The 27,939-nt window shown below is 35.1% G+C and overlaps 1 protein-coding gene across 3 annotated transcripts; it reads left to right on the forward strand.

Annotated features, from left to right (window-relative positions):
- Positions 1–43: 43 nt before the first annotated feature.
- On the forward strand, positions 44–27,896 carry LOC121419103 (G-protein coupled receptor GRL101-like). Of its 3 annotated transcripts, none has more exons than XM_041613414.1 (5): positions 44–358; positions 1,176–2,606; positions 7,122–7,339; positions 9,689–9,924; positions 23,645–27,896. In XM_041613414.1, exons 2-5 carry the CDS (start codon positions 1,667–1,669, stop codon positions 23,883–23,885), a joined length of 1,635 nt encoding a protein of 544 aa, XP_041469348.1. In that variant the 5' UTR covers positions 44–358; positions 1,176–1,666; the 3' UTR covers positions 23,886–27,896. The 3 variants fall into 3 exon arrangements, with proteins under 3 accessions (XP_041469348.1, XP_041469350.1, XP_041469349.1); XM_041613415.1 differs by having other exon boundaries at positions 47–127; XM_041613416.1 differs by lacking the exon at positions 23,645–27,896 and having other exon boundaries at positions 9,689–10,554.
- The last annotated feature ends 43 nt before the right edge of the window (positions 27,897–27,939 follow it).

Raw genomic sequence — 27,939 nt, forward strand, 5'->3', positions numbered from 1 at the left:
TAGAAATTGAGAACACATAGTTAATCAGCTGGCCGATCCGATCGAACGAGCGTGTGCCGCTAGCTGAGCTCGGCCGAGGAGGCGTAACCATTCGCATTTTTGCTGGAATTCATCATCACTGTTACATGTAAGTGTTAAAATAACAATTAAGTTCATTCTGCGGCAAGTATTGATTCACAATTACCGAAATCTGTTCACTGTTGGTTACTAAAACAGACGTGGACTGGATATATATTTTGTATCATCAAGAGAGCTACCGGCTACCAGTTTTGTTGAAAACCACTTGCAAAGTTGCATTGATTCGCATCGCCCAGCACGTCTAAGAAATGTCCCCCGGTACCTTCGGGGAGTTTATTAGGTGAGTGTGGTATAACTTTTTCATCCCAAAGAACATCCATCCTTGGCCTTTCTTGCTACATGATCATCGCGGGATACATACATACATGTATGTGATTTGATTTTAATAATATGTTTGGCAATTTGTCTTTTTTTCCACTTCTTATATCTTCAGTGATGGAACAATATTTTCTTTCTGGCATGCATAATTTTGTCTTTCGCTTAGAAGAAGCGGTAAAGCAGTTCTTCATAAGAAACTTTTGCTGGTTATTATCAAACTTCAGTCAGTTCATTGACACTGTTCATTGTAATTTTGAATTTAGAGTTTTGATATTTCTATTATTATGTTAATGCAATAATTTGATTTACATAGTGTTTGTTTGGTGCTATGATTGAGAAAGGAATATAATATGATGGTACCTCAAAGGTCAGTGATTATTTTTAACTGCAGTTTAGGGAAAGGCTTATGTCATAAAAGTTAATACCATTTATATACCGGTATATACTTTCATGCTGCCTTTCTGAGCATATAAACAATGTGATATTTTTTTCATGTATCCTCAATTTGTAAGGTATTATTGGCTACAGCCAGAAAAAAAAGGATCAGTGTAATGAAAGTTATTTTAATGTGATACATGTACACATTATAATGGCAAAATATATTTTTGATGTTGTTTGTTTGAACGAATATTTCTTACAACTGTGAATTAGTGTTGTTTTTAGACTTGGTCTTTTGAAACCATAAATCTGTAAATTGTTGAAATTGATTTGTATGATATACAATGTAAATGGTTTATTTTTTTATTGCATTTATGTTCTTTCTCCTTTTATCCCCCTAGGATCTTGCTTGGTAAATTTTTTGGATTTAGCTGGATTGTTTTATCTGAAATTTAACCTGATGCAAACTAAAATATAGATGGTTGAGGAGAGAACCAAAGAGTAACCATGGAATGAAACCCTCTCAGGAAGTTCTAATGTGAATGGATTCACAAAGAAGAGGCACAGATTTTGAAATGGATTTACTCTGGTTTAAATGAGCTGTGGAGAGTACATGTATTTGTATAAAGAGGGAAGATTGCACGTACAAGGTTATGTGTGCTGCCGATATTGTGATATTACTGTGAAGAAAGCAACTGCATCAAACATTGACATGGGATGGTAGCTGTTTCATTAAAGGAGACCTTGAGGCTCCAGCATATTGGATTGAAGGATTTAGAAACAATGTTAATCATGAACCAAATTTAACTAGACAGTACTCCTGTTCTTGAAGAACATCATAGTGTAGAGTGTTATTATTTTTCTCAATTATAGTAGTATTAAAAGGATAACCATGGAAGAACCTCAAGAGGAAATCAATTCTTTGACCCAAGATGAGGTCCTTCCCTTTGTCATGTGGACAGTGGCAACAGCTGTACTTATAGTCAACATCATTATCCTCATCTTGGGTGTGGTCAGGAAGCGAGAGATACCTGTAGATGCTTTCCTAATTCACAATTTACTCTTCTGTTACCTCCTTCTCTGCCTCCATCCTTATGTTATCCTCACCACAAACATTGTCCTAAGCCATCATCAAGATGAAACTGTCATCAAGGCTCTATGTAGCTTTGCAAGCTTCGTAGGTGTGGCCACGTCCACCATGTGCATGTGGACCATGGTGACCCTAGCCAGTAGCTTCCTTCTCCGTCTCCTGTTGCCAAGGCGATTCAAGAACCTTAAGTCATACCTCAATGCCTTGAGGATTGTTCTTATTGCAGAGTGGGTGTTGGTTGGTCTCTTCGCTGTAGTGCCTCTGATACCATTCCCTGTGTTTGCTGAAGCCCAACAGACATCCAAGGTTTATCTCTGTCTCCCGCTTCATACCATGCTAGAGCAACAACCAATGTGGATCTACACATTAGTCCTGGCTTCTATGGATGGTCTGTCTATCATCATCCTGCTCATGCTCATCGTCGTCACCGCCTGCCAGCTCCACAAGCAACAGCGCAACACTGTAGGGGTAACACCCATGGAAGCAAGAGTCATCCAGAAGAATGCAGCTCTGGTCAAACGTGTTGGCCTCATGATGCTCAGCACTGTTGCCTTCCGCTTCCCTGGAGTGGTAGCCATCTTTGGTGCTAATCTCAATGTGAGTATCCCAACGGTGGTTTTCCAGTGGGTTTTCGGGATAGTGCTTCCTTTCAGTGGGATCATTGGACCGGTCATCTACATCTTCTATGCTGGTCTGGAGGACACCACTCTTGAAGCCTGTTGGCATACCTGCAGGAAGAAAGGTGAGCTAATATTTGTGATGGATTTTATGAATGGTTTAGTGTAAATATAAACCCTATTTTTTATTATTGTGGATTTCAGTTCTTAAGGTCCATTCTGTATGATTTTAATTATTTATGATATATCATGGAAGAGTGAAGGCCCATTTTAGCTGTGATCTATGCCGATTTGTTTTACAAACATGCCTTGTAGATCACAGTACATTGAAAATTCTTGCCATCTTGCTCTGTTCATGCTAAAAGTTGGCAAAACCTACAGTAACATCCTTGTTATTCCATACATGTACATGATAGGTAAATGTATTTGTATGAAGTAGAGAGTAGGTGTATTTCCAGTTCATTAGTTACAGAATACTGAAATTGATGTTCACTCAATTTGTCTACAAGAACCTTGGTTTTGACAAGTGAACCCCTTACAAATATCTTGCAGATGCTTGTTTACAATTTGATATCATAGACAATTTGATATGAGAGTCTTCAATTTGTTGTGGACAGAAGGCAACTCAGACTTTTTTTTTGATATAGTATAATGTAGAAATTTTACATCCGAATGTAGAAATGTGAAACACAGTTCTCCCTAAAAAATCATATTTTAAGCCCTTAGTTGATAACCAACATTTTGACTTCAAACTTCAGATTAGACTTTTGATAGTTCTTCAATAGAGATGAATTGTAAATCATTAGCACAATAAGAAGCTAAGAATTTTCTACCAGTATATATTGCATTACATCATTTGGTAGACACTGACTGTTTGTCCTTCAAAGTATCTATTTCATTGCCCAACCAGTATCTAGATGATCAGGTCCATAATATGCATGGCCATGGAAAAAAGGGTATCCAGGGTTTGCTTTGCTAAAAGTCACATGAACCACCATGTGCTTTGGTCAAAGAAGAAGATTTGAGGCCTTCAGCTGATCTTACAGGATTGAGAGCTCTTTCACATGGTCTTCATTCTGATATCTTTCAGTAATTGTTGAAATTACTTGTGTGAAATGGAGCTTATCCACCATTGATCCTTGCAAAACTTTATTTAAAATTTCATTATGTTCCTGTATCATTAAGTGTGTATTCCCTATAAATTTTACTGTTTAGTATAGTAGATTTTGAATCTCATGTGCATTTGTTAAGAGTGTGACAGTGATATCAGGGAGTACCATATAATCAAGACCTATCTTTTTTCATTGTTGTAGTGTAATATAGTTTAATATAGTTTTATTCAATATGTTCAGTACCAAATTAATACCATGTAATGTTATATGTAAATTTAATGTTTATTACAATGTAGCACAATACTTAGTTTAATGTAGAATAATATTTTATTTTTTAATGAAAACCATATTAGTAATTTGATCTCTTATGTAATAGATAATTTATTTGTTAAGCGCATAGAGATTACCAATATTATGCGCTATATAAGTACAATATTATTATTATTATTACCATATACCTGGTAAATACTGCCTTTAATTGGCCTACTGGGTGCCCTTTGTAAAGAAAGAAAGGTACATGTAGACAAGAACGATGTAGTTTCAAGATCTGTTGCAGTCATTACCAAAGATACTGTAGCATACCCCCGGAGGGGCCACTTACATTGACGAGTGGATACCATGCGCGACCAAAAAAACACGTAAAAAGGATGTCTTTTTCACGATAGGGCACGTTACGTACGTAACGTGATAAGGGTGTCAAAAACACAAAAATAATGAAAAAAGGGTATCTATTTCGCTAGGAAAATTACGTGTTTAGGGTCGAATTTGCGGGGATGATAAAATAAAATTCAAATGTTTTATAAAGGATGTCCTTTTTGCCCCAACACTTCGTGTTTAGAGTCCGATTTGCGCGAGGTGTAGAAGATGGGGTCGTACTATAAACCAAATAAGGTAAAGCCGACGACCGAAGGACCCGTAACAATAAAACATTCCTGTACTTGTTTAGGGGTTAATATCAGGGAATATTTGCCAAGAGTATATCGTTTTGTTTCCAATACTTGTTAAGGGTAGGGTTTCACACGCCAATACTTGTTAAGGGGTGCATTTTCAGAATATGGAAATTACGTGTTTAGGGTGCTTTTCGAGACCCCATGGTCGCGCATGGTATCCACTTGTGAATGGAAGTGGCCCCCCCGGGAGCATACCTGTACATGTATGCTGTTTGACTACGAAAATGCACTGTACATGTAGGATTACTAAAATATGAATTTTATTTTTATTATCAACCTTGTGCCCCAGAACAACAAAGTTGTCAAACTGTAGACCCAAAATGTTTCCAACCAGATCAATGAAGGAACTTTATTATGACCTCCTTAAAATTAAAGATCCTTATTTGGATCCATCATAACCAATTGTCTCAGAGGTGAATGTCACTGTGTTATGAATGAAGAGACATATCTTCTTCATTCATTCCTAAGGTTGGAACAACTCCCTGATCCCACACTTAGCCTCAAGTTAACAGGCACTTGAGACTTCAAGAAGGGTGCCCCTTCACATCTAGGTTTATGTGATAGCTTCTTGGTTATGTCATAGCATGATGGTTGACCGCAAATACCTGTATAATTTTGAACATTACACAGGAAGTTGTCGATAATGACACACAACTTATAAATCAGGGGGAAACTATTGATGAGAGAAGATGAATGCATACTTTGATGATCTAGACTTGGAGTGTGACTCATGAAATATTCTGCTTGTCTGTAGATTCCACGGACCTGACTGAGTAATCTACAGGTTTTTGTGGTTTTTCTGTTAGTCAATGGGCCTATTGTCTTTCTATAATCAAATACTCAGGTTGCTGACACCTGCCCTGCTGTTTTAAAGTGACCATAATGCTATATTGGGACATATTGCAGACCCATATAAATGTGGAAAATAAAAATTGGGAATGTTGGTAAATAGACTATGACATCACCCTGCACAGGCTAGACTACACACTTGTGGATACTACATTGTAATCATTTAGAGAAAACAGATCAGTTGGCATACCAAAATAACCAATCTTTAGAATTGCTTTGAAACATGAATAAAACCCGTAGAAATGTTTCATGTATGGATATTTTATTAATTCTATGTACAGTAAATACTCCACAAAGCAAATTGAACTACATGTACATTAGTGGCACCACAAAGTGGGTTTGTTAAGGGGGGGGGGGGGGTTGACTGCCTCTATTACCCTTTTCATAAACCTATTCTCCAATTAGCCGCCTAAGAGTAATGCGGATAATTCAATAAAAATTGCGTTTATAAACTCCGAAAATAAGCCGCATTATTTTTACGAGCGCCCGTCCTGAAAAAGGGGGATAATCGCCATGACAACTGGACACGCCCCCTCCGATGCGGTTGTGTTGGAAAAGGGTGACCTTGTGACCGCACCATGGCAATTATCCGCATAATTTGGAAATGCATTCATAAACTCAAAATCTTGTCCCGATGCTGCTATTATGCGGATAATAGCAGCATCAGAGTAATGCGGATAACTCTTGTCCTCCTCCAATTTTACGACCAAATTATGCTGCTATTAGCCGCCTAATTCATTTTAATGGGGTTTATGAAAGGGGTATATGATTTTCAAGAGTGCATTAAACTGGGGAATCATGAATGAGAAGACAAATAATTGAAAATTATAGGAAGGGTTGTAGAACTATAGGCTTACTCCCTATACTTTCAGGTTATGCACCCTCCCCACTCTAAAAAAAACAACTCTGGCACCATCTCTGGAACTATATAATATAGGCTTAATTTATATCATAAATTAAAAAAAAATAAAAAAGTCATTTAAAAAATAGTTTCAAAGATAATCAGGAGCAGACCTGTACATGTTTATGAAAGATAATCTAAAAATCTAAAAATCATGTCTTTTTTGAAAGATGTTCACTGTTATGAAAAATGAATGACCATACAGTACATTTTATGTATTTTAACTTCATGTACATTGTAAACAGCCTGTGCTTGTTCTTTACATGTATGCCCCTATATGATTTTCATGGGATTGAAATATTATTGTAACTTATATCAGACATGTTGTAGGAATGGAAACCAAAGTGTAAATGATCCCCAAAGAGTTTTTCAAGAATGAAAGAAAAAGTGGAACAACATCAAAATTTGATGGGGTGGTTGAATGACCTAAAGGTCTTGGAATGTTCTCACTGTCAACTCTGAATGGAAAGCCTTTTGACCTCAAAAGGGATTTCATAGTTTCACAGGTTAAATTTCAAAAGATTTAAGCTGAAAGATGACTGTTTTCGTTTCAAAATCTGAAATGAATTTTAGGATCGTGTTCCTTTTGAATCATGAACTTGTGTTGCACAAAACTGAGTTTGACTGATGGAATTTAAGGCCTGTATTTAGTTTAGATCTGAAATTAGATGAAAGTTTTGAGAAAATCCCTTTATGATTTCCTATTTGTAAAGTCCTCATGAAAATAGTTAATGATATTTTGAATAATTTTGTATTACACTTCACCAGCGCTCATCAGTTTTCACAAATTTCAGCTCATTTTCACTTACTAATCTTTTTTATTTTCAGCTGTGAAAGGTGGCAGTGCTTTACGTGTTGGGCTTGGTCAGCTTGCTCGTACGGTCCCACCCTCTAGAGCTTCTGGCCATGGAAAGGGAACAGACTTAGAGGGAGCCCTAGCCAACGGGATGGGGCCGCATACTCATGATACCTTGCCGAGGGGTAGCAACCGCGCCCCGGGTGAAGCATCGTGGGTAGAACATGTCCTCATGCAAGCAAGACCAGAGGTAAGGAATTTTTTCTCATTTAAAAAAAAAACTAGGAGGAGCAGTCTGATGCTTTGGCATCCATGTGTAGGGCGGTTATTTTGTCCTTTTCCTATTTTGTTTATTTCCTTTGACTTGTGTTTTCTTCATCTGTTTTACATTTCTGTTCCGTCTAGACTTGAGTTAATTTGCATTGCTTTTCAGCACTGCCCTTGCAGTCTGAACTTAGGTAATTTGAGTTTAATGATATTCAGTTGTCATTCATTCATTCATTCTACTCTGAATGCCTTTCCTCTGATTCTTTTTTGTCATCTTCATTCCTTCTCTCTTCAGGTGTTCCACTCATTCCATCCCTCATCCGACTCCTTAGTTTTTACTTCCATTATTACATAATCACCAGACGTCTTTGTCATCTTCATCTCATTCCTATATTGGTTTATCTTATGAATTGGGTTCCTATATTTTAGTTCGATCCTTCCATTATCTTTAGTTTGATTGGTTGTTATTTCTAATTCAAACATTTATGTAAATTATACTATCATTCTGAGTTTACCTGAGGCAAAGTAGCCCAGAGATTAAAACAGGGCACTACCAGACTTCTGTGGTTTCTGTTTGATTCATTTTCTTCTTCCGTTGAGTACAGTACTCTTTAAAGAGTATAGTCGTACTTGCGTCTCAGATAGTTTCACTTATTTCCCATTTGGTTTAATGATCGATTTGAGTTGTTTCTTTGAACTATATTATTTTTACACACCTGAACTCACTTTTGTCCACCTTACACATGTATGCTAGAAAAATAGAATAATGACTGAAATTTCAATAACTTAAGAGTCAGATATTTTGATAGTTGGAAATTGTATTCATGATGAGTTTCGAATCGACTTTATCCATGTTGAAAATGACATATTTTAAAACTCCTTCTCTTACATGTACATGTATTTGTTCTTCTGATCATCCTTTCTGCCAATTTAATTAAAACCACAAACAAATACTTTCCTGAAAATTACATAGCTGGCTTTGGGACCTTTTGAGGATAATGATATATACAAGTATATCCCTTTATTGTTTTAAGTGTTCATGTACATTGTAATGTTTAGCAAAATGTACTTTGGTTAGATGTACATTATGTGTGCATTATGTTTTATGTACAGTAAGTCATCAGTACTGATAATTGATTGGGTTAATTGGTTTAATAATGATTGCATAATACATGCACATCAAGTATAGGTCAGACAACTTGATGATCATGAGAGCCCTAGGAGTAATAATGTTTGATATTAGTCTGACCTTTTTTCTTTATTCAAAAGACTACTTTATTTACAGGAATACAATTATATTTGTTCTGTTTCTTTTCTTTGATTTCCTTATATTTCTCTTTTAATTTGCTTCCTTTCTCAATTTTAACCACAATGTGATAATATTCTTGTAGTTTGTCAGTTTGCTTGGAGGACTGATTTCCGAGCAGTTCTTCAACAATTTCTCTCTGTTTCTGTCATTTTTCAAATGAATTCTATGTTTATGTTATCATGTTATTAGTAATATTGAAGAAGGAATTATCTCACAGTAAACCAATTTGCTGGGTCCTGAGTTCTCCTGATTGCTCCTGATTTTCTTTAGTTAATTCTTTCAACAGTGATAATTCTCTGTATCTAGGTTTCCTGCAGGATGTTGCTGCATGATTTGCCAACAATTTTCCTTTTTCCTGTTGTCAAGGACAACAAGTGGGTTGCTAAGGTAGATTTACATCTGTTTTGTGATTACCCAGTGGAAGTAAAACTAGACCATGTTCCTATTACATGCAGGAATTAGGTTTCACTTTCTTAAACCCTAGTATCTTTTGTTGCATGTCAGCGTACATGTAAGTCATTCCCCCAGCCTTCTTTTTTCTACTTATTTCTCTTAAAATTCAGATGATTCTAGTTCTTGCCTTTATTGTCCTAATTTGTTCTTCTCTTTTCCCCTTTTCCTTATTCTCATCTCCTTTTTCTCTTTCACCACCATCATCATCAACATCATCATCATCATCATCATTGTCATCAACGTCATCATCATCATCATCACCATCACCGTCATCATCGTCATCGTCATCATCATCATCAACATCATCATCATCATCATTATCATTATTGTCATCATCATCATCAACATCATTATTATTGTATTGTAATCCTCCTCATCATTATCATCAACATTTTGTTCCTCTTGCTCCTCTTTTTTCATATTCTTTTCATTCTCCTTGGTCTCTCCCTAGCCTCTTCTCCTCAGTCTTCCCTCTGCTTCCACCATTGTCAGTATGACATATATATTTGTTATCTTGCTGCTTGTTTCTATTCATCCTAGCTGAATATTTACAATTTTGTTTGTTTTTAGAACTTTGGCATCGTGGAATGGCAGACCAGTAACGGATCCCCTCGCAGAGGTCTCCTGCAGACGTTCCACCCGGACCACTACCAGCAGTGGAAGACCGAGGCCCTGACTCTCTCACGGCTTCAGTCTAAACGCTTTCACCCGCACATCATAGAATGCCTGTGGCACTCCAATAGTTCCAAGACCCGCTTGGATCGGGGAACAGGCAAAGATGCAGCAAGGCCAGTCTACTTGGAAAGGTAAGACCATTGGTATCTCTGACACTCAAATTAAAAAAAATACAAAATTAGGCCTACATGTAGCATTTCTTGCTCTAATGCAATCTTTATTCTTTCACTGGTCCAAGTGTCTTTGACCTAGTCCTCTTCAATTTCAAAGGCTTTCTTGGACAAGGGTCACATACTCTGCTGATAAGAATGCTGCAAGTCCATCTGACTTATTTTCAATATATAGTAATTTTGATTGGACCAGTACTTAAGAATTCTTCCAACCATGTCATGGACTACCATAACTCCAAGATCCAATCAGATAGGTACATAGGCAAGACCTTTACATTCTTACCTGTACTCCTGTAGGTCCTGGCTTTAGTATAAAAATTTTGCTACATGTACTTTAAAGCCTTGGATACCTCTGGTATTGTTGGATTTAGGAATAGGCAAATTCAAATAAAAAAAGATTAGTGAACTTTCTCTATGTATAAACTTGAAGTTAAGCATTCTTTCCTTCTTTTTTTCATAACATACATGTAGTTGGTCCTCACCATTTTATTTTGTAATGGTATTGGGTCAGACTTTGTCATAGAGTGGCAACCCCTGCAACATTTCAAATATTTTTGTTATAGAAAATACAACGTTCACATTTTTTATTCATTGTCAAATAGTTTGTTATGTATTATGTATTTTTTTGTTACTTTGTATAATTTATATAAAGTTGCAGAAACAATAAATGAAATGGAAAAAAAAAAGTGAAAGTTAGGAAAAAAAAGAAGTGAAAGTCCTTGTAGCATTGTCAAGAGTATGACACAAATCTGGATGAATTACCGACCAACCACCATTGCACTCTGCAAGGTGCTAAATGACATAATTTAAAACTAAGTTGTCATGTAATACAGATGACATATATGAATTATCTAGATGAAAGGTGTGACATGTGATAGAAAACATGAAAGTGAAACCATAACTCTAAAGTCATTAATACTATTATTTCATGTGTCTTTTTCTAACCACATCCTATACCATCCATTATGCTTGTAATTTATATAATCAACACACTTGACAAAACAATTACTTAAAGGTATTGTTTAACTTTGTGAGCAGCCAATTTAAAAAATTCTCAAACCAAGATGAAACATGTGTACAAGTGCATGTATTAGAACTAATAAACCCTGAAAATAACCATTATTGTGAATGAAAAGCTAAAGCTACAAGGCAAACCCTGATTTTGTAAATAGGCGTCTTATAGACACCTAAATTAAAGTGTATGGGATGAAATTAAGATGGTGTTTCCGGTCACTTTATATTTCAATTTTTGAAGCACTAAGTAATTATTTTTTAACGCAATTTTTTCTGGGCTTCATTTTTGTAACATATCACAGACACAGGTGACAAGTGTGACCTTCTAGCTCAGATTTTTTAAAGGTCAAACCAATACCAGTTGTGGAAACAATCTTAAAATGAGTTTGAACAGAATCCAAGAAAATTAGTCCCATGTGTTTGTATGTATAAATAAAGAATATGTGCCACATGGCTCTGAAAGAAAATGTGTAATTGCTGAGAAATGTGCTAAATAAGCATGTAATTCCATCAAATGTGGGACAGTGTATTAATATTTCCAAGCAATATTAATACACTGTCCCACATATGCTTTTTGGGTTAGAGTTCATCAACATTATCATGATTTCACAAAGGTAAGTTTACATTAAGATCATGTTCATGTAAGTATGAAATATAGCAGCTCAAGTTGTGAGGACTTCTTTGAGTTTTAAAATAAAGATAGCTGTTTAATTTAGAACCCTCTCAATGATTTCTTCTTTCACATTTGACTAATGAAGTCATCTGTTAAAAATATCAAGAGGTTGAACTCTCAGTTTCAGCAGCGAACTCAAAAAGTTTTTGTGTGGGCACTAAGCAGTGGTAATCAGGTAACCCAATTGTAAACCTCTAGTATGATTTAAGTTTCATATCAGTTAGTTTTGATGTAAATAAATCTCATCTCCTCACATGCAGACTGGAAAGAAAATCAGTTATTTGCCACCATCCATCTGTCCTCCCATCTGCCTCTCTGCATGTTATGTGAGCTACGTAGCCGACGAGCCATGAAACTCTTTTTCTCTGTAGGTGATGATGAGATAGATATTTGTCATGTTTGTTGTCCTCTTCGTAATTGAATTTGATAGTACAGAAAAGAAAAATGGGAGGGCGAGAGATAGAGATAGGGATAGAATATGAGATAGAGATCTACTATACAGTGCATCCCAGAAAAAACAAAACCAAGATTTATCGATGATTTATCATAACTTAATCACAAATACAATAGACAAGTGGCCTACCATTGGGAAGCTTAGAATCTCCTCTTTCATTGATCTGAAATTACTTAGATTATTTCTCATTCAAGCATAAGTGAGCAAAAACAATTTGGAGACGGGATACCAAAAAGTCACTTGGCGGGCTGTATCTTGGTCTCAAAAAGAAAACCACATCTTTAGAAAATTCAATATCTGATTTTTAATTTGATACCTCAATTATAGAAAATGGTCAAGAAAAATAACGTTCTGGCTATTTGAAATTAAGCTTGATTTTCAATAATTTCATAAAATTAAGAGGCTTTACGGGCTAGCGTTCGGAGTCACTCAACACTGTTGACGATCAGCCATGCATTAAGTCTTGTTAACTGTGCGATAGCTTCTGTGGGAAACTGGTGAAAACATGTTCATTTAATTAAATTATTGAAATGCAAGCATTGTTTTTTGAGGGAACAGAACTTTTTTACTTCTTGACCATTTTCTTTGATTAAGGTATCAAATAAATGATCAGATATTGAACTTTTTAGGAATGTGATTTTCTTTTTGAAATTCAGATACCCCCGCCAAATGAGTTTTTGGTATCCTTCAAATTGTTTTGCTCACTTATGCGTGAATGAGGAATAATCTAAGTAATTTCAGGTGAAAGAGGAGATTCTAAGCTTTACAATGGTAGGTCACTTGTCTATTGTATTTGTGATTAAGTTATGGTAAATCATCGATAAATCTCGGTTTTGTTTTTTCTGGGACGCACTGTAGGTAAGGATGGTAGGCAGTCTTGATATGAGAGGGGGGGGCTGTAAGTAAGAGAGAGAGAGTGAAGGGGGGGGGGGGTTGGAGGAGGGAAGGAAGTAAAGATGGAGAGGGGTAGAGATAGGCAGATAGATAGAGAAATATAATAGAGAGAGAGAGAGGGGGGGGGGGAGGAGGAAGAGAGGAAGGAAGATGGAGACAGAAAAACAAAGCATGTGACAAATATCTGTAAACGATAAGATAAAGATAGCACTGATGAGTAAGAATAACAGAAACAAATGAATTTCATTTTCAAATGAGTTAGTTGTCACCAAAACAATTTATCCCATCTCTAGACTCCAGTTCTGACTATCCACCATTCATTCAGCCAAACAGGCAATCATTTTCCCCCCACAACCAAGCCATCGTTTGACCGACCGACCGTCAGTCCAACCGAAACCTCAAGTGTGTGGGAATCCAATCACGTATTATGATCTGAAAATTAAATCATCTGTCCCGGGCATTAGACAAAAATACACGACGGTAAACTAATCATATTTGCAAATGTGGTGCCGAGCAGGGAGCAGAGTTTAAGTACAACAATGGCCCCTAGGCTAGGAGGTTGCAATGATTGGGTGTGCTTGAATTCCTTATTAGCCTTGCTTCTAAGATTATAACATTTTTCTTTTTCTTTTCCACCAATAATACTGCACTCAGAGTTGATACACACAATCCACATAAATATTCAACCCAAATCTATATTTTTCTGTTTGTCTCTTTGGAAAGGAATAACGTTGCTTGAAATAAGGACAAAACTGAAAATGAATAAAGGATGGATCAGGGCTAGCATGTCTGTAGATGCTGTAGGGAGGAGGATGGTGTTTTAATTTGCTTGAAAGAGGTCACTTAATAGTCTATATTTGAACTTGACTGGGAGGCCTAAGTAAGGTGGAGGTAATTTGTTAGAAGAGTTCTGGTGGAAGTGAGTCTGTTGGAGTAATCAAAAGCGGTGAGGTAAAGATACTCCCTCCAAACATAATCAATCTTCCACAAAATGGCTGAATTTTCTTATAATTGATTCACGCAAGGAATCTTGTTGAAGGTGCACTTTACATCTATGATGTAAACAGAGTGCAAATATCATATCCTCATATAAAGCATGGAGCGTTGTGGCCCAGTGGATAAGTCTTCTGACTTTGAAACAGGATCATGAGTTCGAATCCCAGCCATGGCGTAATTTCCTTCAGTAAGAAATTTATCCACATTATGCTGCACTCAATCCAGGTGAGGTAAATGGGTACCCGGCAGGATTAATTTCTTGAGTGCATGAGCGCTGAAAGGAAGTTCAAGCTAATAATAACAATGTGGCTTTGAATAGAAAGTTTCTAGATAGATGATGCTATATAAATGACTATTATTATTGTTAAAGGCAAGAAGAAAGATAGCTAGAATACTCCATTGTTACTTGAAAATTTAAATTCATTCAGAATCTATTTTTCAAATAGAATCAGTCAATAATATAAATCATTTTGAACATATGAAAGTTTAAAGAGAAAGTAAAAATACTTCACACATTGCATATTATTGATTTTGTTAACCAACATTTACAATGTAGAACAGGGTTTAACATTTGTGTGTGAATGTTCTTCATTTTTTTCTATGATATATGTTTAGATTTGAAAAAAAAAATTATATGAGATACTAGCCCATGTAAATTTATTACTTTTATTCAAAGATACAGTCTGTATCATCCTTTGTCTGATATAACTGTATTATAAATGATTTTTTTTTAAATCTCCTCCTCAAGATACTTTTTTTTGTTATATTTTGTCTGACCAATTTGTATTTTGATTTAATGGGAGTTATCCATGTGGCAACTTGCCATATGGCTTGGAGATTCCAGTTTGAGAAAAACTGTCTCAAGTAAGAGGATCATTGCTTATCCTTTTTAATCCATTTGATATTACAAGAAATCCAGTTATTATCGGTTAATGAAGTAATCTCTGATTAGTTATCTCAGTAGCCATATGTCTGGTTCTTATATATTGAGAAGACTTCATCATTTTATTTCAATGTCATATGATAGCTCATTCATGAATGAGCAATTATATTTCTTTATTAAATATTGGATTATCTGAGGATGAATTCTATACAGTCCGTGCAGTCTGTTCTGTGTATTTAAAAATATATTTTTTTGACAGAATGTCTGAATTTGGAGAAGCTCAATTCGTTATTTAAAATTTATATAATTTAAGTCTATTTATGAGCTCATACATGTAGCTTTATACTCTTAATTTCAAATCTGCTTTAGCCTAGATTATTGGGATGATTAATATTTGGAAAGTCAAACTCTATATCATTTTGCTGTCCTTTATACCCAGCCTTCATATCACTATGAGGTGAATAAACATTTTTTAAAGTCAATATTTAAGTTCTTGTTTGAACTCTAGGTACTTGTCAGTGTACCCTCGACTTTCTTTGGAAAAAATGTATACTTTCCAGACACCAAAGCACTATGCAAACACTTTCTGAGCAAGCTCTTGAACTATCATCAATCAAGCCAACAGAATAGAGGTGACAAGAGGTTGGATGCTACACTTACCCCTGAGATGTTCATAATGAACCTTTTCACACGAGTGTTTTAGGGTGTGTAACGACTTATCCTTGGGTGCGTTTCATAAAGATGTTTGTAAGTTAAGAGCGACTTTAAGAATGGCTGGTGATCCTGTCTTACATGCTAAACCATCGCCAATGAACATATTGGTATGTGCCATTACCGCAAGAAAGGATCACCAGTCGTTCTTAAAGTCGCTCTTAACTTACGAACAACTTTATGAAATACCCACCTGCATTGATATGATGTACATGTATAGGTGTATGGCAGATTGACAGCAACCATTTATATGCAAATGCATATCTTGCAACGATTTGCATTCAGATGAAACATTTTCAAATCATCTGTAAACAAAATATTTCATGTCCTACATTGAAGGATTTAAATGACTGACTGACTGACTGAATGAATGAAATATTATAACATGGACTCTCTTGTCTTGGGGTAAAAAGCTTTAAAAAAAAATAATTTGACAGCATTAGATCAAAGTCATTGGACATCAGCATTGTGAAAACATACTATAACAATGAATTGACAATAGGAAGTGATGTTCTAGAGGTATTTTCTAGTTCATACAACTTTCTGATTATGCCACAGGATCTTTGTGAAAAATATTAAATAATGATGTATCATCTTCTTTGATGGAGCCTTTTGCAACTACTACAATATACTTGTACATTCCACTGATTAAGTATCAGCACTCATATTTTTTTTAATTTGTATTGACTTTTTTCTTAGTTCAATATTTGAACATGTACATGTAGGACACTCAGTGGCAGACAGAAGCCATTCGGCATCAGATTAAATCTAATTCTCTGCATCAGAATTAGGCTAAGCATATTCATGTGAAAGCTCTGAGCACTGTCTTCCTTTTGTCATCATGCTCACTGGGAGTCAAAGCAAAGCATATATATCATCTTGTAGAGAAATAAAAACAAATGTCATCATCATACTCTCATACAATCAGATTTTAAAAGTTGGGTCATCAGTTTGAAGATGACAGGATTTGATTTATTTTGGAAAGGTTAAAGCTCCTTATGTGTGCTTATTAGAGTCAGGCCCTGATTTCTTAAGGAGTCTATCATCATGGTTTATATACATGTACATGGAGAAACATGTGTTATAGAATTGGAAATGGTTCTGTGTGGTTTGTTAAAGGACAAGTCCACCCCAACAAAAAGTTGATTTGAATAAAAAGAGAAAATTCAAATGAGCATAACACTGAAAGTTTCATCAAAATCGAATGTGAAATTTTTACGACATTTTCAAGTTTTGCTTCATTTCACAAAACAGTTATATGCACATCCTTGTTGGTATGCAAATGAGGAGACTGATGATGTCATCCACTCACTATTTCTTTTGTCTTTTACTATATAAGATATGAAATATTCAATTTTTTCCTCATTGTCAAGTAAAACAGCAATTAATTCCTCCCTGAACATGTGTAATTTGCATTGTTTGATACTATATGGTTCAGTCAAGTTGGTCCTTGTCAAATATGAAAAAATGAAATATTGTATAATTCAAACAATAAAAAACAAAAGAAATAGTGAGCGAAGGACATCATCGACTGTCTCATTTGCATGTTACTGAATTGTGCTTATCACTGTTTTGTGAAAAATAAGCGAAACTTTAAAATTTCCTTAACTTTCTTATTTTACATCTAATTTTGATGAAATTTTTAACGTTACATGTATGTTAGTTTGAATTTTCTATATTTAGTCAAATCAGTATTTTCTGGGGTGGACTCGACTTTTAAACAGGCCCTGAACCACACCATTTTGGTTTTATAACTTTGAAAAGTTAATATTTTGATTGCTGAGAAGTGAATACAATGTAACCTTTTTAAAAATATTTATATACTGTATATAATTGAACTTTAATTTTGATCAATGATGTATGAATATATCATATTACAAATACAATAGCAATAGTAAAAGAAATATTGCTTGAAAAACTATATTATATATATTTTAAATAATATATGCACCAAAAAGTTTTATTACCAATTATCTTCAGTGTGCTGGGACGACAAGTGTAAATTATGCACAGTTAAGCTTTTCTTTTTTTTTTCATTTTCTGTTTTTCTTTAGCATTGGAAAAATTTACTCTTTATAAAACTGTATTGACTAGCTTTTGCAATTTTATTTTTTATCTCTTTATTTTAATTATTTGCTGCTGTGATCTATTTTGAAAAAAAAAAGCCCTGGGTCATTTAAGTCTGTGCATTAATCAAGTCAATCATGTTTCCATTTTGATAGTCATCTTATTGCAACTATCTATAATTTTCCACTTTATTATGGTCATAAGGATGGTTGACTGATCAGAAATCTTTTTACTTGCCTCTGTTTTTCATTTTCTTTGAAGGCATTCTTTTAGAGGAAGTCTTTAAGTCCCAAGGAATAACATTACTTGTACATGAAGCTATACATGTTCAAACTCAAATTCAAGGTGACCATGAATGTTCAAGGTGGCCATGAATGTGGTTTCACCTGCATATCCTATCCTTGTAATAATGTTATTGTTTTGAAGCCATAACACAACAGGATTTTGATGTTCACACTTGGGTCAACTGAGTATCCTGTAAAGGCCTGGTCACACCGCCCGAGGATCGGTCGTGGAGCGAAAGGGAGAGAGGGTCGAATTTCGCTCACAAAATTGGGGAAAAAAATTGAAATCGAAAATGGTGAACGGTAGCGAGCGGTGATGATTTTTTCTCTCCGCTCCACAACCGCTCCAACAACGCTCCGGCGGTGTGACCTGGGGGTGTTTCACAAAGATTTAAGTATGACTTAGAGTCGCACTTAAGTGCCTAGTTGCGCGAGGTGTAAAAGGCTTGACCGCATTGGTCAGATCATGCAAAGAGGACGTGCACTACTGCGTATTGATAAATAAGATTGCGGGTTGCATTTCAGATACGCGTGCGTCGGCATTTAAGTGCGACCTAAGTCATACTTAAATCTTTGTGAAACACCCCCAGGCCTTAAGGAGCTAAATGTTTTGTTGTCTGTTGCTATGTCTTTGAAGGCCCTGTTCACACTCACAGTCACACTCTTAGACTGACCCAAGCAGGAGTGTTTCAATTTGGATTGATTCGATTTTATAGAATTAAGACTTTGAACTGATCTAAATGATTTAAGGATCAAAATGGAATAATTCCCTGAATATACCTCTATGAACTTGATGATCGTGCATGAAATCTTGGTATTCTTCATGGAGGTATTAAACAGAAAGGTTATTAGTTTCTTGCTGTCTTACCTCCTTTTGTATATAGGCCTACTTTAAAAAAATGGAGATAGTATGAACGAGCCTTGATTGTCCTCATCTATCACAATGCATTGTCTGCCACCTCAGTCGTGTCTAAGGATTAGCGTTTTGCTTCCTGTCAGAAACGTAACAGTTACTCAGGAACTTCTAGTATAGTTTCCTCTGCAGAGGAAGAAGGAAATTATTGGGAAAACATGAACCATGTTTTATCCGTTCACACCTTCGTCTGTCAAAGGTGCGGGCTTAAGACATGGTTGATGTCTTCAAGTCCTTCAGAAGTGCTGAACGATGTGCAAGTCACCAAGATTGATGAAATATTGCAATGTGTAATCTTATATTTTTAGATAACAGAACTTGGTGATGTCTGCATTCAATATGCAACAACCAGTTGCTCTGGAACACATGTTGAGAATTTGATATTTTTTAGAACGTATGTCAGTGACCGTGTAAAGAAACTGAGCTGATTATTAGGACAGCTTATGCACATTTGAATTGAAACATAAGAATCTGAAGTACATACACATTGACAATTTTTAATGAATTGCATATGGGATGGATGAATTATAAAAAGTGATTTAATCTTTATAGAGGTGATGTAATTTATGATTCAACTATATTCATATCTCCTGTATATCTACATGAAATGTAGATAGACTTGTTGGGACAGAGGCTAAAGGGTGTAAACATTATAACTTTTTGAAGAAAAGGTGTTTCCTGCAGCCTGGTATTTCAAGAGCAAAGAAATATTCAAATACTGTATAACAGATTTAATAGAAAATTTTATTGTAGGAGGTATCATGTATGTGCAGAAAAGGGCCATTACATAAAAAAGGAAAAAATAGTTTGTGCTTTGAAGGTCACATTGGCATTCAAGTGAGAATTTTTTTTTTACCTTGGTTGTGAGAGATTGGAATTTTTTATGAGTATTTCTTGAACTGTTACATTAATCTTGATGAGGACTGATGCGACCTAAAATTTTGAGATTCAGCGAATTCAGGCTATTGAAGAACCACCACTTGGTGCCAGAAAGACCTAAAATAGCAGTAAAGTCCTCTCGGCCTCCATACGAAGTGTTGAGTGATGTATAATATGTGAGATAAGATCATTGGCCCAGATGTGTGAAGTGCAATATGCAATATTGCAAATTTGTGTACAATGTGTATTCAGCAGAACTGTGGAATATTTCATATTATTGCCTGAATATTTTGAAGTGATGAGTGATGTACCTGGTTATAAAAGCAATTATTGAATATGATTGAATGGCAATGCGGAGTACATCTTATTGAAAATCCATGAATAGTAGGAAAACCTTGCTCTTTACCAGGTCAATTTCAGCCTCTTACAAAATTGTACTTCACCTTTGAAAAAGCTTGGATGCAGATTTAGGATTAGTTTCTGATGTAAAAAAGGCTGCTCGTCTACATGATTGGATCACTCACAGTTCTGATTCTGGAGGGGGGAAAAGCAATCCCTTCCGAGACTGAGCGGCAAATATGGAAATAGAGGGTTATAGCACAATCAGTTTGTTTATAGTATTATGAAGGAAATATTTTGAAGTTTTATTGCTATAAAGCATAAAACAAGCATTTAAGAAAAAGAATGGGCTGTGTGATATGTTTAAAAACACTCCTTATGATTCAAATAACCAAAGTGGTATACCTTTCCTTGGTAGCAGCAGATGAGGCTGCAGTAAACGTTGATAAATTGCAAACCAGGAAAGCTGATATTGATCTGTCGCTAACAGGAACATCTGCAAGTCATGGAGGAAATCTAACTTTCATATGAAGTGCTTGGTAGAATTGGAGAAGTGGAGTAATGTTTACGTTGGAAATGTTCATTCATCGCCAAGGAAAACATCCCTGAATGGCTGCAGAGATATAGGATGTCACACACTTGAAGTAAAAATAGAAAGAAGGCGTGTATAAATTTTGGGAAGAGGAGAAATTGAAATAAGAAAAACCACCAAATGAAGCAATGGAAGTTAAACGAATCACAAAGAAATATAACTGAATGAAAAGCGTAATGTACTTTAAGGATGATAAGGAATATTTAGATCTATTTTTAGATATATCTAAATAAAAAAGATTGGAAGGTAGATACACAGATCTATTACTAGAAAGAAAGAGAGACTTACATAAAGAAAGGAAATTAATACAGATAGATAGATAGAATGAAAGAGAAGGAGAGGGAGAGAGAGTGACCAAAAATTAGAAGAGAGAACTAAAAATGGAAGGAATAGACATGATAAGAAAAAAGTCCGCAATGAAAAAAAAACTGATGCTTCAAAATGTGAACAATATTATTGACAAAAAGAAAATGGAAAAAACGCAATAATTGCTCACTTGTTATTTAGGAGCAAAAATATGGAGTTTGACCCAATGACATACAATGAAAAAGCAAGCTTTGAACTGCGTGATCCTAGCTTCACTGAAAAGCAATCTGAATTAAAGTGAAATTGGTGAGAAAGAATTTCATAATTTAGAGTGTATAGAGATGCATCGCTATGAAATGAATCCAATCTTTGTTCTGAATATACCCTGGGGAAACAAGGCAATATGGGTCAGGATCGAGATTAAAGGCATATTGGAATATTCATCAGAATTGGCAAAATATAAGTCATATTCGTGTCGACATCCAGGCACTAATCATTGCTTCGGAGAGAAGATGAAAGTATGTGGTGTGATTAGAATTTACTGCCTTGGATCACAATTTATTCTAATTAGAGAAAAGAGATTAGTGATTATTGTGTTTGTGTAATAATGTACATATATATTTTTTCACCTGTATTATTTGGTGTTGAAATCCTTTTCATATGAAAACACAGTAAAAAAATCTCTGTTTTTAGAAGTGCATTAATCAGGAGAAATCAATATCTATTTTATTGTGTAATTGCTTTTCTTTTAACATGTACCAATCATCCAATTAAACAGGCAATCATGAAATCTTTGGACTATTTCTTTCTGAGTTTTTTTTATATAGCTATAAGTTCATCAAAATACTTGGAAAAACTGTGAATATGAATAAAATTCAGAATTTCAAAATGAATCTCCAACCCCAAAACACAGCACCTAAAAACCCTGAAAAGGTCCTGAATGAAATTTTTTATATAAAGAAAAGAGCAAGAGGGATGACCTCATGATATTTTGTGCAACAGGGAATTTATCATGTGAACACATACATTTATAACTGCCCCTTTAAAACTTTCATTTCTATATTACATAGCAGTCAACTGAGAAAGAATAAACTGAAGAATAAACAGATTACTCAGTTGCTAGATAAACAACCCCTGGCCGGATGAAAACAAAATGGAGACTCGCAAGTGGATTTAATGTTTATTTTTGTCTTTTTTTCCATTTTCTTTGACAATTGTACCAATTTTTGGTGAAGAAATGTTTGAAAAGGTTGTGTTCTTGAAAAGGCGATAAATGATTTTTGTTGTTAGAAGCCAGAAGGCAATTCTTGCTGCCCCTTTTACATTATTTTACTTTGCCTAGCATACAAAATTTTCCCATTAACTCTGTTTATTTTGATGCGATTTTGAAAATATTTTTTGAAAAGATAGCTTCCTGATATACCACACCTGACATTTATATGAATGTTTGGTCAAATATAAAATGATTTAATATACACGGAAGGTAAGTTATAGGACTTTTACTTTAAAAAAATTTTATGTTAAACTGCAACCATTCTATCTGCATTAAATTTAATTTTTCATGAAATATGTTTGATATAAATTTGAGATGAGTAAAATCCAGCAAATTAAAGTTGTATTTATGCACTGGTTGATATTAGGATAAAATAATTGAGTTGACTAATATTTATAGAACTTCTTAAAGTGTGCTAGATCATGCAGTTTAAATTGATATGGATGTTAGTACTTTCAAGTTGTCATGGTCTGTGTGATGCAATGAAGCGTATTTGATTTTGACAGAAGGCAACTCTTAGTTGGGGGTTGTTTAATATTATTTTGCATCTTAAGATAGATTTACTATTTTCACATCTTCTTTAGATAGATGAGGGAAGATCTTGAGGTAAATTATCCTTTGCTTGGATTGAAGTTGTAACAATTGTTTAACTGTGATTTATTAGACTATTATTTGCACATCATCACCACCACCATAGTCATGAACATCCTTCTCATCATCCTCCCCATGATAATCATCCCCATCTTCATCATCACCATCATCATCAATATAAACATCATTATCAACATTACTAAGGTCATCATTATCTTTATCATTTTCACCAGCTCCTTAAGGCTTGGTCCCACTGCACTTACCGATGCAGAGAGGATGTAAAATGGAAAAGAATCTTGCCATCTATAGAAAAAACATTATGTATCCATTTTGTGCACTTTGCATCCATGTTTCATATGCTCTATATCCATCAAGCATCCATCTACTGAATTTATGGTTTGCCCATTTTGTCCATTGTCTGGAGCGGATGAAAACGGATGGAGCCACTCCGAAATTTCACTTGTCCGCTGTATCCGTTATAGGTTTTGTGTCCGTTGGCCAGTAGGGACCAGGCCTTTAATCTAATCAGCAACATAATTCATCATTGCATCAGTATGATTATCATCACCCACACCACCACCACCACCATTGTTGCCGACATCATCCTCATCATCTCCACCAAACTATCATTATCACCACCAAAATATCAATATCATCATAATCATGATGATTGTCATCAATATTATTCACCACCACCACAACCGCCATCACTATCTTCATTTATAATACTCTACATTACTTCATCACAAGTGTCCTCTTCCTCTTCCACCTCATATCTAACAGTATATTTTATTTGTCTACATCTCTCTCAGATACATCTGCACCACGTACTACCAGCATGGCTGCCTGCAGCAGTTCCTTCCAAAGTTCCTGGACAAGTTCAGTGAGTCCATACTGCACTCCCTATCCTGTCAGATATCACAGGGTCTGGCCTTTCTCCATGAGAACAACGTGGTCCACACCAGGCTAGAGTCTACCAATATCATGGTCGGAGGCAATCCAGAGGTGAGGACATTTGTGTGTTTGTATTTGTGTGTGTGTTTGTATGTGTAAAGCTAAAGTGAGGACGGTGGACTTTGAACAATGATCGTTTGGTATCAGGGTAGTCAACAGATGTCTAACTACTGCATAGTGTGGACAGAGTTACATGTAGCATTGTCAGAAGGATCATGTGAAGACATATGATTGGATGTTTGTAGTGAACACCTAAGAACTTCCAAACCTGCCTTACATGTATTTTCAGTGGCTGAGTATACAGCTTGTGCTTCTTCTGAAGCCAGAAAAAAATCATCAGAGGTGATTAAAGTTTACCTTTAGGACAAATTTTACAGGGGACTGACCAACTTGAGGGCGGAAGCGTTCACACTCGAAAGAGTCGCAATATGTAGCTTGACATCCGATGCCAGTAGGTTCCCAATGTAAATTTAGTAAATAAGATGGGTAAAGTACCCCTGACTACCATTGGCTAAACCATATCGTCTGAGTTATATGCCTTTTATTTGTAGTCTCATACATTGTTTGCTTGTTTGCAAATATTTAAATTTGCATTGACAAATTGCTTTTACATTTTTTTTTCAATTTAGAAGTGAGTCTTTGGCTGTAATATCATTTTGTTTGCACTTTATAAGAGGAAGTGCGTGTTCAGATAATGCTACATGCATGTATAATTTGATGTGCTGTCCATAGGGAGTCTTATTACAGTCACTCACGCAAGTGTAAATTTGAACATAATGCATTTAAAATCAGAAGGCATTGACAATATGTCTGTCAAAGACAGCCAAGATTGTAATATGTGACTGAAGAAAGTGCATTGTTTTTTTTTTTTGTAAAAGAAGAGACATTTTATTTCAATACATGCACAAGGAGAAGTAATGTGTCAGACATGGTTCTGAAAAAATGCCAGATATATGATAATGATGAAATAACTGGATTTATACTATCCATTTTTCAGAGAATGCGAGTTGAAATTACAATGCCAACTATATAATTCAACATTGTAAAACTATGTTTCAAAGTTATTTTTTGATAGGACAGTTGAGGTATGGTGGTATAATTTTGGGGCATTAGTTCCAAAGACATGATGGATTGATGTTATCTTTTCAAATTAGAATTGCTATTAAATACTTGCAGCTTTTAACCATGTATGATAAATTGTTAAGGATCCAACCAAAGTTAGAAAATAAGGTTACTCAGACAAACTTACATGATATTTTTTGTTAATGTAAGGATGAGAACAGACATATAAAAGTAATTCTTGTCACAAGGCATTTTGAAATAAAGAATACAGGGCCCCAAATGATTTTTTTTTTTTTACCTTTTTTAGATAATTATAAATTTTCCATTTCATGCCAATGCTGCTCTCAGCTGTTTGATGATTTGGGTCTCTAAGTCTTGTTTTCATCATCATCCACCAACAATGATCTTCCTTACATCTGCTATATTAATTCCCAGGCACTTGTTTTGTCTGTTCAAATCTGGGTGTTTTTTCTGTAAAATGAGAAAATTTGGAGGTTTTTCCAGTCACGGAAGGGTTGTCATGCATTTGGTAACCAGCATGTGATCGGCTATTAACCATCTGGAACTCAGCGTGCTCGTTTACTAGCCAAATTGGCAATGGTAACGCTCCAAATCTTTCAATTGCTCCTGTCGTCCTTGTGATTTGTCACGTGTTCATGAGAGGAATAAAAAAATGTTGCTCATATCTCATTTTCTCATGGATGCAAGTTCACTATTTATGTGTTTACTTTATATGTTATTTATTTCAAAATGTGAACACTAGCTAACATTACCATATGTGTTACAAAGATATGAGAAAATGCCTCACTCGAAACTAGAGGGGGGGGGGGTTGCTTATACATGTAGATGTTTCTAGAAAGTAATCTTAAATGTGTGTTTGATCTATCAATTGTAGCTGGAAAATCAATCAAGAAGTAGACTGGCAGTCAGTTTTGAACAATGTGATTGCTTGCAGGATTCATTATTAATAGTTTTGCCAGAAATTGACCTGCATTATTGTAAAATCATGCAGGCTGGGTATCAAACTCACGTCCCTCAGACTGAAAGATGAGAGTCATTACCACTAGACCACTATTCCCCCCCTCTCACCTTACATTGCAAGGCTCCCTAGTAATGATCACAAGTTAGGTCTTACAAGCAAACAATAATCAACAAGAAAAAATTCAGATATAAAATCAATTATGTATCTGGTGTGGATATTTGCTAAATTAATCATGGAGTTGGGGGAGGTGGTGAGAAAACAAGCTTAGTAATAGAGCTCTGTAATTTTTTATATTTTTTATAAGTGTATTCGGTTGGGATTACACCCCTGCATGCTTTGCATGTTTTCAAGTATAATTGTTATTTCATTTAAGATATATATTTCAGGTCTCATAAAATGTAGAATTGAATATAAGATATGGTAATCTTAATTGAGAATTGTACTATTCCTAACAATTTACAATAATTAAGAAAATAATGTACTTTACATTATGAAACTTTTCATTTAATATGATTTTTCTTTTTTTCCATTTGTATTATTTTACTTCACACTCCACTGAAAAATATGGTTTCTTATATATTTCATGCAAAATCCTCCCTATTTTTTCATCATAGAGAATTAGGATTGTAACTGTAAGGAATGGATACATAATAATTGAATTATTATTCACAGTGATTTCAAAGTAATCCTGTTTATTTTCTTACAAGAGATTAGGGAACTACTTCAACTACATGTACACAGCTTTCCAGAAATAAAAAATTCACATTTATTCTTTGCTGATGTTTGTGGGACTTATGATATAAATACTTTTGTAAATAGGTATATTTAACAATTGTTTTTCCCAAGGATAAAAACATCTTTTACTTCTTATAAATTTTCTTTGTATTGTAGAATAAGAACTTTGCTATTGGCCTGTAAATTGATGAATTATGGAAACTTCTGCAGAAGTATGTGGTGATGGGAATGTTGTTCAAACATTGTCATGAGCTCTGAAAAGAACTAATGGGGATGTGAAACAGCAACGATTCAACCTCCCTGACAGGGTAGCGGGAGTTTGGTTTCCATCAGGGAATATTCAATGTTGCACCGGGATCACGAAGAAACGTGATACCGCTTTCCCCTAGAAACACGAGCGCCTGAATTCCGCTGCTGAGATATCGGCAATATGCACTGTCACATTATCTGTCAGTGTGGGAATACTATTCAAGGAGGAACCCCAAGTTGTTTTGTGTTCTACTAAGACGGGGCTTGCTCTAGAGACCCAAGTGTTGTTTATCCGGTTGTTGATATCAAAGCAGTTGAAAGTCTTTAAGTGTTTGCTGTGTCAGAGATACATGGCAACAAGTCTAAAGTTTGTTTGAATGTTGTTGTATGATAACAAGTCTGTCTTTGGGATATGTTTAAGATGTTGCGTAGTGATCTGCTTGAAATGGATAGTTTAGCTGAAGGTATTAGTAATTGAAAGTTATATTCCGGTGATAACTTGGTATACTTGTAATGATATGGGATGCAAATTTGGGGTATGTTTGAAATGCATTGTATGTATGTATGCATGCATATCAATGTACTATGGATGATAGTGAGAATGATGATGATATAGATGGTCAAAGTTATAGATAGACAGATTCAAGAATATGAAGGATGGATGTGATAGAATATTGGAAGGAGATTTAATGAATGTAGAAGTAGAAGAAAGAAAGGTCAGGGAATGAATGAAGAGGAAAAGAAATGAATTAAAACGAAATTGATGATCATGAGAAAGAGAGGGATTTGAGATTGATGATTTGAAAATTGGAATATAGGGGAAAGAGATTGGAAGACTTAGGAAATGTATGAAAAAGGACAAAAGTGTGAATACAAAGGATGGAATTCTACTGTATAAGGAAAAAGTGAATAGAAAGAAACAAAGTTGAAATTGAACCCAAAAGATTTAAAAGGAAATTGAAGAATACAATTGAGCTGAAAAGACTGAAGAGAAAATAAATGGTCAAAGAAATATTGAAAGAAAGGATGGAAAATGAGAGTTGGGAGGAGGGAGAAGAAATTTCTTGAGGATAGTGAGTTCCAAGAAACAGTAGTTCATAAGAGGAAAGACAAAATTAAAAACAA

The sequence above is a fragment of the Lytechinus variegatus genome, chromosome 7, assembly GCF_018143015.1.
Source record: "Lytechinus variegatus isolate NC3 chromosome 7, Lvar_3.0, whole genome shotgun sequence".
Lineage (NCBI taxonomy): Eukaryota > Metazoa > Echinodermata > Echinoidea > Temnopleuroida > Toxopneustidae > Lytechinus > Lytechinus variegatus.